The sequence below is a fragment of the Dryobates pubescens genome, chromosome 8 (genome assembly GCF_014839835.1).
Source record: "Dryobates pubescens isolate bDryPub1 chromosome 8, bDryPub1.pri, whole genome shotgun sequence".
Classification (NCBI taxonomy): Eukaryota; Metazoa; Chordata; class Aves; order Piciformes; family Picidae; genus Dryobates; species Dryobates pubescens.
This window is the reverse complement of record NC_071619.1, coordinates 12,233,974-12,246,954: the sequence shown is the minus strand read 5'-3', so window position 1 is coordinate 12,246,954 and position 12,981 is coordinate 12,233,974. Positions and strand designations below refer to the sequence as shown.

The following is a 12,981-nucleotide window of genomic DNA, read 5'->3' as shown; positions in this document are numbered from 1 at the left end:
TCCCTTTTATCTGTCCCTCTTTGCCCTCTTCCTGTAATTAGGTTTCCCTTGTTAGCAGTACAAAGTGGCCCGGTTTGCTGCCTGGCCTTTTGAGCCATTGTGTCTGAGCACATTTTTTTTCCCCTCCTCTTTGGGAAGAGTTCCTTCCCCCTTAAGTAATAGGCAGGGTGTGGGCCAAAGCTGCAGCTTTTTCTTGTTTCTTTGTTCTCCATTTATCTCTGCCACCTTTTTCAAAGGGATGGGGAAAAAAAAAAAGTAGAGAGTGCGTGGAAGGGGAAGATACAGAGTTGTTTCTTGACCATTGGGCCCCCCTGCTCTTCAGGTGTTTAATGCAGGTGCCTTTGATGTCTACACATTTTGGGGAGACTGGAGGTAGAGGATTCGTGAGAGTAACTGGTGAATGGAGGAGAAGAGAGATTCAGGTGTGGCTGGTGCCTTCAGCAGAGGGATGGGGAGGAGTCTTGCAGGGTAGCCAGGCAGCTGCTGAGGAGGTTTGTAATCCATGTTTACCTCTAGTGCTATTGCATTGTGCTTTTTCTCTCCAAGAACCAACGCGAGAGTTACCCTGATAAGGACCTAGCTGGGCTTTGCTAACTTGCTGCTGCTTGTTCTCTGATACATGCTTCCACGGGACCCCAGATGCTAGGTTGCATCTGTCTGTGCACTGAGGTGGGCAAGAATGATTTGCTGTCTTTCAGATTTTGACATGTGTAGATCTGCATCCACTTTGGTGGCTCTTCAGAGCCACTGAGTGAGTGAACATGAACAGCTGTCGACAAAGGAGGAGAGCTTGAGAACTTGGGCTCCTTGTGCTGTTCTTAAACAAGTGTCATTTGACAGTTGCCTTATAGAACACTGAACACCCTGGTTAGTTGATCACTAGTGATGCTTTCCTGTTTTATTTCAGTCCTTCTTGGCCTTGTGTTCTGTCATACTCGGATTTATTTTTAGTGGGGAAGTAGGTAAATGAAATTAGAATCTGCAAGGCTAGTTCTCAGTTATAAAGGTTACTAAATGTTTTCAGGAAAAGCTTTTAACCTAGAAACTTGGCCCAGGATGCACAAGTAGACTTCTTAGTGTCGTGTTCTAAACCAAGTTCTGTAGAAGACCATTCTCTCCATAGCCTTGAAATCCAAGTTTTAAACAAGTTTGAGACCCTCTATATTTAATAACAAAAGGTTGGGGTTGGTTTTTTTTTTCAGTGAGGGGACCAAATGGATTCAGAACTGGAGTTACTACATCAGAGGAAAGATAACAGAGTTCAAAAACTGAGAAGTCACCTAGGCCTTTAATTTATCCAGTTAGAGAGAAGTGGGTGGATATCTCTGGTAACAGGAGAATCAAGTGATAGCAGATACGATGAGCTTTGAGGTCTCTTCCAACCTTGGTGATTCTGTGATTATCATGGCACTGATTAAGTCTCACAGGATTTGAGGGGCAAAATTATCATAACACCATTCTGTAGATGCAGAATGCCCTGCTTTTCTGTAGATTCACCATGCCAAGTATCATCTTTTTCTAAAGAAATTCTCTTCAGGCTTTGTGGGAAAGAGACCCCTTTCAGGCTTGGGCTTCTTTCTCAGCATCTCTGTCTTGGCTGAATGCAGTTTGCAATTGCAATAAACAATCCAAATCTTGCCTAGCAGTGAGCTAAATAGCTTTCTGGGTTGTGCTTACATCAGGAAAGTGAATGCAAATGTGTGTCTTCTGCTGCCACCACTCAAGCAGTGGAATGATCCACAGATAGTTGCTCTTCCTCAGATGGCTGCTCATTCCCTTTTCCCAAGGTGGTTCTGCTTGGTTTTTGCTGTGCTGTTTCCCCATCCTGTCTACAGATGGCTTTGGTTACTCTTTTAAATCTTTCATTTGAGGTATTCCCATTTATATGTCCTTTGGTTAATCAGGAACACAAACACCATGGCTTCTTCCTGAAATTCAAAAGAAAAAGGGTTGATGGAGGGTTGGGGTCTGTTGTAGGAGAATTCTTGTCTTCAGGTGACCCTTTGTTGACCCATGTAAAATTAGTTTGGCTCAACTGTCTTTGGATTTCTGATTTTGTCCTTGGGAGTCATTCTCTGCAGTAAGGTAGACAAAATGGAGAGTTTGGATTTAGATCTAAGCAAAGGGGAAAGCAGATACTCCTTCATGGAGCTGACAGTCCCAGTTGTGACATGAGCAGCAAGACTACTTATAAAGAGGTCTCCTGCCTTCAGGCATGAATTAATCACTTGTCCATATGAAATTTCCCCCTCCAGTTCTGCAGCTCTGAACTGCAGGATTTCATTCCCTTGTTCCTGAGATCTTGAGTGTTGTTGGAGGCAGGACAATGGTCAACTACTTGAGGTAGTGCTAGAGAAACCTTGCTGCTGCATGGAGCTTCTTAAGTGTCTGTCTCTTGGGTAACTGTTCCTTTTAGCAGACTTTGTTGTGTTTAGAGCTCTGTCTCTTGGCTATAATGGACAGCTTCAGTCTTGCCTGTGCAGTGTATCGCCTATGTGTTCTTAAAACCTTTTGGGGCTGTGTGGTTACTTACTGATTTCTGGTGGATTTTTTGACATTGTCTTTCTGAACCTTCTCATCTGATCTGGAATCTTCCAGCTTCCTTTTGCTAAGAGGGCTCTGGTGCATCTTAACCTAAAAGTAGAACTCTTGTAAGAGGAAGAGCATAGAAGTATTTGTCCTAAATCCTTTCCTCCCCATGACAGTCTTGGGCCTGTCTCGCTACAGATGAGCGTGAGGCCAGCTCCTGCCTCTTGAATACGTGCATGTCCAGGGCATGCTGTGGCCTTTGCACTCCTGTTCAGGCATATTTATGACAACTTCACAAGGCCCTGAACAATTGGAGAGCGTGGGTGGGGGCTGGACACTCCAAGCGCATCAATCAGTTTCATCCCTCTGAGCCAAAGCAAAAGCAATCTTTATTTTTCCCTGGGTTGAGAGAGAATCAACAGAGGCAGGAAAGAAGAATAGGAAGGAGTGAATGAGGAACCCCCTCTGCCACTGGCTAGCAGTAGCTCATTTAAACAGATGGCTTTGTTTTGATTTGGACTCTCCATTTTTTTGTCTCCCTACTAAAGGAGACCTGCAGAGCTCTGTCCAGAAAGGGAGCAATACAGCCGCCTGTTCCCACACAAGTGGGGCGAAAGGCGAGAGGCTTTGAGAATTCCCTGCTTCTTTTCCTCACCTCCTTCTTTTTCTCTTCCCCCAAGAAATCACAGTTTGAGAGAATTCCCCCCTACTCCTCCTGTTGGAAAGAAAGACAGAGAAGACATTCTTGACATTCTTTGCAGAGAAAAGGGGTTAAATGTCTGAATTTGGGGGTCACCATGTTATACAAATTGCAATCTAATCGTTTTTGCAAGAACACACGTGTGCTAAGAAAAGGAGCCCTGGACAAGAAAGAAAAGGGGACAGACAACCTTTTTTGTCCTATCTTCTTTTTTTTGTGTCGCCCCAAGGTTTTGGACTATTGTCACGTCCTGTCTCTCTCCCCTCCTCACCCCCGAGAGAGAGAACATTGGTTTTATAGTTAAATTGCTTCGTAAAGCAGAAGGGCTTGGTGCCATTTCTGTTTGTTTTCCCAAATAAAAGCCCCAGCAGGGTCTCTTTTGCACCGTTGTGGCTTTATTTGAAGAAACTGGCTTTTTCCCATAGCCCAGTGTGTCAGTTTATCCTCTGAACTTAACCTTACGGGAACCCGAACAACAAAAACTCACAGGGTCCCAGAGCTGGAAAGGTAAAGAAATTGTATCTTTTTATTGGACCATTTAAAGCGTGTGTGGGCCAATTCAGAGAAAGCAAAAGAAAAGGAGGCAAAACTCCCTCTTCTGTGTCTCCCCCCACCCCCTCCGCAACACAATCTTAAACCGTCGTTGGTGTCATTCCCCCCTACTGCCTCGAGTCCCTTCAGCTGCCTTGAGGAAGCTGAAAGAGGCATTTCTCCTGAAAATCACTCATAACAGCATCTCTGAGCCATTTCACATGAAGGTACTCACTCAGTTCCCCAAGCCAGTCCCACATCTCCCTGCAGGAATTAGTAGCCTTAATTAAATGCAAGAGTAGCCTGAGAATAACTCCGAAGAATACCTTTGCTGAGGACCTATGCTCCTCCCTATGAACATTACAGATGTTGTTTGACCAAGTCCTTCCCTTCTTAGCATAAGCTGCTGTGTCCCTTGGGTGCCTCAGCTGCTGTTGCAAAGCACCTGGAAAAGATGAGAGCTCAGCTCTTCCCTTTGGATTTGGTGTGTTCTCCAAATTGGATGACAGTTGCTGTGCAAATGCCGCACTCTGGATAATTGTTTTTAAATGGATTTTGTTTCCTTTCTCTGTGTGATGCTCAGCTCAAATACCCCAGTGGTTTGAACTGAACAGTGCTCTTTCCACTTTTTTTTGTTTTTAAGGATATGCTTCCCACCTGGCTTGTTTTAAGTAGTTATTGGAACTGAGATACTGGTTTAGAGCTCTGCTCAATTTCTGAGTCCTCACCTGCTTATGTGCAATGCCTTCTTCTCTTTGATGGATGATCAACGTTCACAGATGAGGTTTCCAGAGCAAATATATCCTCAGTTTCTCACATCTGTTTTCAGCAGGTGTTCTGAACTCAGCAGTTTCCTACAATTTGCATATTTTTATAATATAATTTCTAGTGAATCTAGGTCACCAGAAATTGGGGGGGGGGGGAGGGGGGGACGTGTTTATTGTTTCATCCCAGCTTTTGGAGTGTATTTCATGTGCATGAGAAAAAAGTGGCCAAGACTTGCAGCAAATGAGCAGGGTACCAGGAGGGATATGCAGACTTCTTTTGATACTTTGCTGATAGCTAGAGTCCATGGAAGTCCTGAGCTTTATGGTTACACAAATGTTCACTGTGGCTTGGGAGGCTGTATATGGTTTTAACTTGGTGACAGCAACATCCCATGCATTATCTGGAAACTAACCATGATGGCTTTGCCAGGATTGATCTTAGTTTGTCTTCACAGTGCTTCAATGAAAAGAAAAATCAACTTAAACCAGCTTCTTTCTGCCATTCCTTGGTAGTTCACTTTGCTTTCAGTCTAGAAGGTTCTTGTCTTCTGAAGGTATCTCAATAGAAGTGCTTATGGCATTGAAATATGCTGCTTATGGCAATGAAATACAGAAATCCCAAACAAATAGCTTAAAAGTAGCTTTTCTTTTAAGTCTTGTTTTCTGAAGAACATGGGAATTGATGGAGATGAATCAAAGGATTCTCTGTAATGCCTTTCATTTATGGACTCATCCATTTGATAGCTTCCCAGGCACAGGAACTTATTAAAACATCTTGTCCTATCAGCAATGAGTCTAGAGCCTGGTGTTAATATGACCTTCCTGTACTAGGGACAAAATGGGCTGCTGGATTTGCTCTGGCTCTGTTCCTTGTGGGCTGTACCAGACTGCTGGCAACATGATTTCAGTCTGTCTAGATGCTTTAGAGAAAGTAGGAGAAAGTAGGAATATCTGTGGTTTCTAGATCAGCACTGGAGGCCTACGTGTGGGTCTGTAGGTGCTGCACTGGCCTGGGTGGTTTGTTGTTAAGGTGCTGAAGCTGAGAGCTCTGGTTCTAGACTGGCCTGTACAGAAAACCTGGACTTTACAGGAACCTTGGGATTCTGTTCCACACAGCTCCACTGGTTCAGAGTGGTCTCTGTCGGTGCCATCCAGCACTGGGACAGAACACTGGCACTATTGGCTCAGGCTGTTGAGTACAGAAAGCAGAACAAAACTCCCACCATCTGCTCTACCTGGCTTGCCTGAAGAAGGCCTGGCAGTGAAACAGCTGCTGCCTGCTACTGCTCAAGGGCAGGATGGTGGGAAGGTGTGGATCTTCCATGCTTGGGCTTTGCGGTCACTTGCTTGACTAATCTTTGTAGTACATAACAAGGACAGGGGACACTGGCCTCTGAAGTGCTGAGGATCAGCTACCTGGTTTTTGGAAGGTGTTAGAGTGCAGAGGGTGAAAAGGGCCTGCAAAGGAATGGAGAAGGCTGCATTTGGCTGGTGCTGGTGATCTCTGCAAGCTGATGAGAAACAAGGTTTCTCAGCTATCACGCCTCTTTCTACCCCTTACTGAGTAGGTATCTTCTGCCTGTGTAAATTGTTAGACCAATAATACCTCACTGATGGATTTCCATATGCTGCTTTTCTGTTGCCCATTGATGGGTTATCCTGATCCTTTAATGCATTATTAAGAATTAGTTGTGGATTTTGCTCCCTAGGAAGCAGAAGGTGTTGGGGACTGGGGTTTATTGGTAGGGAATACTAGGAATAATGAAAACTGAACAATTTGTGGGCACACAATTTATGTTGATCTCAAGACTCAGAGAGTTGTGGTGGCAGAGAGCTCCCTTCCTAGCATGGACTCAGCATAGCTGTGTATGCTGCAATGATGTGGATCTAGCCTGGCATAATGGTAGCTGGTCCACAGGCACCTTAAGCTGCTGAAAAGTGGGGGAAATATTCATCATGTTCTGCATCTTAATGAATTTCAATGTGCCTGTGCCAGAAGGCTTAGGTCTTTTGGTTTGTGTGCCCAGCACAATATGGTTTGCCCCTGGTGTCAGATTGTAAGAGCTTTGCTATAGCAGCTAATGTGTTGTTCTGTCACTGCTGAAGGACTGCTGCTGGATGCAGGGGCTGGGCCTCCCACTCAAAAGATGCTTTGGCTGACCTGTTCTTGGTGCAGGAGAATTGAACTGATTAACAAACCAATCAAGCAAGGTTTACTTTGCTGCAGTAACTTAGAAGTATCTGTGCTCTTTTCCTGCCTAGAGATAAAAGGTTGGGTTTGTTTGTTTATTTGTTTGGATGTTTAATTATTATTGTATTTTTTGTTGCCTAGGCTAGGGAGTGGAGGGAGGAAGACAGCTGTGACTGCTGGGATGCTTGGGTACCATTGCACTGAGGTGTGAAGGCATAGAGAAACACTGAGAGCAAGGCACCTGGGTGGTGTTCAGTGCTGCACAGGAAGCTCCAAAAGCAGGAGCTCAGACTCTCTGGTTTCTCCTCTCTCTACCCCTTTAATGCTGAAATTTTTCATGTGAAGATATCATCAGTCTGCCATTAAAAACTTCTGCCATCTTACAGCACTGCAGGCTGAGGTCTGATCTGAGAGATGGAAGATAATCTTTAGTGTGGTCAGGCTTGCTCTGGATGTGATGGGTGCTTTTTTGGAGCAGGGAGGTTGTGAGGAGACCTGCTGTAACCCATTTTAGTCACCTGAGAGGATGAAGAGGGCTAGTCTCAGAGAGTGCTTTTGCATCCTGCTACCTTTCCTCAGCACAGTGTTTCTCTCTCCCTGAGCTCACTTAGTCCTTTACATATTGAAGGTATTTTAGCAGGAAATATCACCAGATGTGCTACTGGTCTGCATGGCTGATGTGCAAATGCTTGTCCTGGTTTCCTCTTCTGAAGTGACATGTGCTCAGAGCACCAATCCAGGGGCTACCCTGTGAAACAAAAAGCAGTAGTGTGCAGAAATTGAGAGAGAGCTCCAAGCTGGTGGTGCTGCTCTAGAGCTCAATGAGATGGCTCATTTTCTCCTGGGAGTAGCTCCCTGCTCCTGCCTGGGTGACTAATAGAGGGCTCTGCAGTTTCAGCAGTCTGGCCCTTTATACATCTCACAGGTAGTCCAAGACTTCTTGTTTGGCAGAGCAGCACATTCCTTCTCATTCCTCTCTAGTATGTCTTGCTGCTCTGATCCACACAACTCATAGGACAAAAGCTTTATGGAACCCTTGACAGGAGTTGTGTGTATGCCCATCTGCCCTGCTGGCTTTGCAGAACTGCAGATGAAGCGATCTGTGTGCATGGAGAGGCAGCTCAGAGATGCCCATCCATGTCTCACTCCATGGGGAAGCTGAAGGCCCATCTGCCCCAGCCAAACCAGTGCTCAGACTGCAAGTGCTTCAACCTTTCAACCTGCACACAGGTGCAGAGTCGCTGCTGGGTTGGTTTTCAAGTAACCTTCCAAGGGTTAATGTATTGTGAGAAGGTTGCAAAGGGCTGAAGCCTGGAATCCCCTCGATCCCTTGCCTGGAGAAACACAAAGTCCAATAAGCCAGCACCCCTGGATTCGTGTTGGGGGGGATTAATTCATGCACTTGATGTTAAAGCTTGTCCGAGAGGTTTGCACGGGGGGGCCATCGCTAGGGCTGGTTGGCCTCTCTAAATGGTTGCTAGGGGCCTGGCATCAAGGGCCAATGTAGCTGCCCACAGCCACGGTCATGGAGGGAATTACACAGCCACAAAGAAATTGTTATTCTACATAATCTGCTCTTTGGAGAGTGACTGTGGGGAAACAGGCTGGCCCCAGCACGCCGCCAGCTCTGTGATCATAGAAGCGTGCTGGCTGCAAAGATCGGCCAGGGCTCGCCTTCTGATCCGGGGACACCAGGGCTCGAGGCGCTAATCTGCTTTATCAGCGATTTCTCTCTCCTGACACAAAGGTGTTTACTTGTTTTAACATCTCCCGGGACTCTATTTCTCCTTTTGTGTGGTCTTTATCCCCCCGACGAGGGCTTTAGCCCAGATTACAGACAGAATTAAGGCATTTGGCGATGTGCCTCAGAACTGTGTGATGCTGGATCAAGGAGCAGAAAGTAACAAAATAATGGGGGGAGATGCTGGGAGTGACCCCACTGTGGGATCCGTGCTATCGGCTTTCAGGACCGCTTCATTGTCCCTGAGAACCAAGGGCCTGTTGGAGAGGGGTGGCTGTGCAGCAGGATTTGGAAAGCAGGTGTCTCAAGGTTTATTGTGCCCAGCATTTCTGATTTAGAGGGTGTGTGGAGGAGGAGGAAGAAAAGGAGGGCTTGCAATAGAATTAGAATTAACCAGGTTGGAAAAGACCTCCGAGATCATCGAGTCCAACCCATCACCCAACACCATCTAATCAACTAAACCATGGCACCAAGCGCCCCATCCAGTCTCTTTCTAAACACCTCCCAGTGATGGTGACTCCACCACCTCCCTGGGCAGCCCATTCCAATGGCCAATCACTCCTTCTGTGAAGAACTTCTTCCTAGCATCCAGCCTAAACCTCCCCTGTGCAGCTTGAGACTGTGACCTCTTGTTCTGGTGCTGGTTGCCTGGGAGAAGAGACCAACCCCCACCTGGCTACAACCTCCCTTCAGGTAGTTGTAGACAGCAATAAGGTCTCCCCTGAGCTTCCTCTTCTCCAGGCTAAGCAACCCCAGCTCCCTCAGCCTCTCCTCATAGGGCTTGTGCTCCAAACCCCTCACCAGCTCCAAACCCCTCATAGGTGGCTATTTCAAGCACCTGGGCAGATTATCCCCTCCATTCCCAAGAGTCTGCCATAGCTGGGTATTGCTGGTGGCTGAGGCAGGTGTAGTGATACTGGGGATGGGCTGTGTCTGATGCTATTTCATGTGTCCTGGGAAAAGGGCTGAAGCTCATTCTTTCACTTTGGTAGGGTAGGCCTTCACCAGGCACCATCCCCCTGGTGAGATGCTGGTTCTGTGCATGAACAAGTAACAGAATGGTAGAGCCACAAAGCATCTGGCTTAGAACTTCATGGAGATTTTGCTTATGCTCCTTCACAGCAAATAAGGATTCAGAAGAGGAGGGAGTCAAAAAACAAAACAGCTTGCCTTTGGAAAGTTGTCTCCAGACAGTCCTGGAGTGGTTGCACTTGATCTGTCGTGTTCAGCCCTAGATATGCTGTTAGCAGTGTGACTGGAGGGGTTTGAGGAGAGCAGGCTGGGTCAGGAGAGAATGACTTGCCTGTCAGTCTGAGCTGTGTGTCAAAGATACAGGGAAATACTCTGGTAATTTGAAGGACAGTGTGTGGAGCTTGATGGGACTGACCAGGTAAGTGGCTGTTGCAGATCACCTGGGGTTTGACTGAATTGAGAATTGTCATACTTGGAGGCAAATCCCCATTACTCAGAGTACCTCTCACTTCTCCCAAGGAAAATGATCACAGTATCACAGTATAACTAAGGTTGGAAGAGACCCCAAGGATCATCTAGTCCAACCTGTCTCCACAGACCTCACGACTAGACCATGGCACCAAGTGCCACATCCAATCTCCTCTTGAACACCTCCAGGGACGGTGACTCCACCACCTCCCTGGGCAGCACGAATGACGAACGACTCACTCGGTGAAGAACTTTCTCCTCACCTCGAGTCTAAACCTCCCCTGGTGCAGCTTGAGACTCTGTCCCCTTGTTCTGGTGCTGGTTGCCTGGGAGAAGAGACCAACCACCTTTCAGGTAGTTGTAGAGGGCAATGAGGTCACCCCTGAGCCTTCTCTTCTCCAGGCTAAACAATCCCAGCTCCCTCAGCCTCTCCTCAGAGGGCTTGTACTCAAGGCCTCTCACCAGCCTCGCTGCCCTTCTCTGGACACGTTCAAGTGTCTCAATGTCCTTCTTAAACTGAGGGGCCCAGAACTGGACACAGTACTCAAGGTATGGCCTAGCCAATGCAGAGTACAGGGGCACATGATCCCATTAGGCATCAGCTGTACCTATTCCTCACCCAGCTGTGACTTATGCTGGTCACCCTCCATGACAATGGCCCTACCAGTTGCGGAAGCTGGGGCAGAGAGAGGGAAACTGCTGACTTTTGCATTCTGTTAAATCTGAGAAATGAGGTCTGGGAGACTTCTGTGACACCATCTGTGCTCTGGCTAGCTGAATTGGAAAAGTGCTTTGCTCTGAATGACTCTTCCACTATTGTGTTTCCTTGCAGTGGTCAGCTGTTGACCTGTTTAGGCACTGACTTCCACTGTGGAGCTGGAGTCCTTGACATGTTCTATGAAACGCCCTCCCTTCTCCTTTCTTGTGGGTATGACACCTACATCCGCTACTGGGACATACGAGCCAGCACCAGGTGAGCCTACCCTGCTGGCACCTGGGCCTCGTGCGAGGCTCCTGGGCTCTCCCACTGCACTGTCTAGGGACTCGCCTGCAGGCGGATCGGGCCTCAGTGGGGGAGGAGTGGAAGCTCAGCCCCTCTGTGGATTGTGCTGCCGTTGCAGGAAGTGTGTGCAGGAGTGGGAAGAGCCCCATGACAGTGCCCTGTACTGCATTCGGAGCGACAAGAACTACATGATGGCCAGCGGCTCCGCCTACTACGGCGTGGTGCGCCTCTGGGACAAGCGGCAGACCCGCTGCCTGCAGGTGAGGGCTGGCTGCAGCCAGGCAGCAGCAGAGCTTCGGAGCTGTGCTCTGGCAGCACAGGGCCTGTGTCTCTTCAGAATGAGAGAGGGGCTGCTAGGCTGCCTTTGAGGTGAGCCCAGCACAGGGAACCTGTGTGTAGGGAAAAGCCTGCTTTGCTCAGGCATCTTGGCCTCTGAGTCTGTAACTGCAGTTGGGGTCTTTGAGTTCACCTCTTCGTTGAAAGGCTGTTCTCCTGTTTTCTTGCAGAGCTTTCACCTGTCTTCACCTACCAGCAGCCCAGTCTACTGCCTCCGTTTCAGTACCACCCATCTGTATGTTGCCCTGGCATCAGCCCTGCGTGTCCTGGACTTCACAGCCCCATGAAGGGCACCGCAGCTACTTCTGCTCACCCCAAGTCAAAAATTCAAAAGAGTTGACACTTGGCTCAGGGAATTGCAGGGCAGGAGAGGTGAGAATGGTTCCAAAGGATTTTTTTGCCTGCCAGAAAGCTACAATTACAAGTGTACAAAGGGCCTGACTTTCTCAGCCTCACCTGCCTGTTGGTGGAAATAAAGGCCAATTGTCCTTTGCCCTTTTTATTTTGTGCAAGTCAGGCTTTGTTTTATTAACTTCTGGGGTTTCTCCCTTTTTTCCCTTTTTTTTTCCCCTTCTTTTTTTAATTTTATTCTTGTTGTTGGGGATACAGTGTTTGAAGGGCAAGTTAAGCCAGGGTGCCCTATCAGCTGTGTGTGCTGGTCAGGTTGAGATCAGTCAAGCTCTGAGCCATGTGAGGCAAGTCCAGACTGTGTGTGGGGTGGACTGATTTGGTGAAATGTACCTTGAGTGGGGCCCACCTTTCACCTGCACTTGCCTTCCTGACAGTTGCTGGTGGTGTTCTTCACAGATGAGAGCAAAACTTGAGCTTAAAGGCAGAGCCAGCCCTGCTTACAGTGTTTGCCTCCCCAAGCTGGCCATCAGGTCAGGCTATGCACTTGGCAGGGCTTGAACATTTGTGTTTTGCTAAATAAAACTCTGAAGGGAAACAAAAGAGAGTGTTATGGTTTTGTTTCAAGTTCCAAAGGGGCTGTGATGGCATCCACTGATCGCAGAGGCCTGACTGGGTGGAGGAGGCTGGGCCTATTTTCAGCTGCTGCTGTCTGCATGTCTAATAGATCTCTCTCTCTAGCTGGAGCCTGTGACACTGTTCCACTGAAGGCAGTTGCTGGGATCTTGGATCTCCTGTCACTTTTTCAAACAAGGAATTCAAAAAGTAAGATCTGCAGCTCACCAGCTGCCTGCACAATGAAGCTGAAAACTGGACTAGTGCGACCTCAAGGCCTTGATGTGATTTACTGGGATCCTCTAGGCACAACTAGGAGGGCTCTGCTCCTTTTTGTGCCAGCCTTCTGAACCCAAGCTGGGTTACAGAATAGCCTGAGCTTTCAGCTTTCTTGGCTGTCTGGATGAATGTGGAAGTCTGTGGATCAATGTGCTGTGGTTGAATGCAGTAGTGGCTGGGGTATGGCCCTCTGTGGGGAAGGAGATGCATGAACACAACCTGGCTGTGAGTTTGGGTGTCCTGGATAGGTAAAGGAGAGGTTTTGTCTTACAGACAGGGAGCACTTCTAGGGCAGAGAACCTAGTATGGTGCTTTGTTAGAACTCAATAGCTGATTTCCACTCTTGAGAGACTGCTCTTCCCTTGTGATGCAAAAACAAATTACTAGAGCCCCTGCCTGAGCAGAGAGGGAGTGGAATTAACCAGCTCCTTGCTTGCTTGAATGGAGCTTTCCATTCCCAGCAGATGTGAGACAACAGCTCAGGGTGCAAAGTAATCTCAA

At 47.6% G+C, this 12,981-nt stretch overlaps 1 protein-coding gene across 1 annotated transcript in view; it reads left to right on the top strand.

Moving 5' to 3' along the window:
* FBXW4 (F-box and WD repeat domain containing 4) overlaps positions 1-11,623 on the top strand; it is a 65,868-nt gene extending 54,245 nt beyond the window's left edge. The window contains exons 7-9 of the mRNA XM_054163926.1: positions 10,732-10,872; positions 11,021-11,162; positions 11,409-11,623. Coding sequence (XP_054019901.1) covers positions 10,732-10,872; positions 11,021-11,162; positions 11,409-11,525 — 400 coding nt within the window. The 3' untranslated portion in view covers positions 11,526-11,623. The remainder of the gene's footprint in view (positions 1-10,731; positions 10,873-11,020; positions 11,163-11,408) is intronic.
* Positions 11,624-12,981: the final 1,358 nt, after the last annotated feature.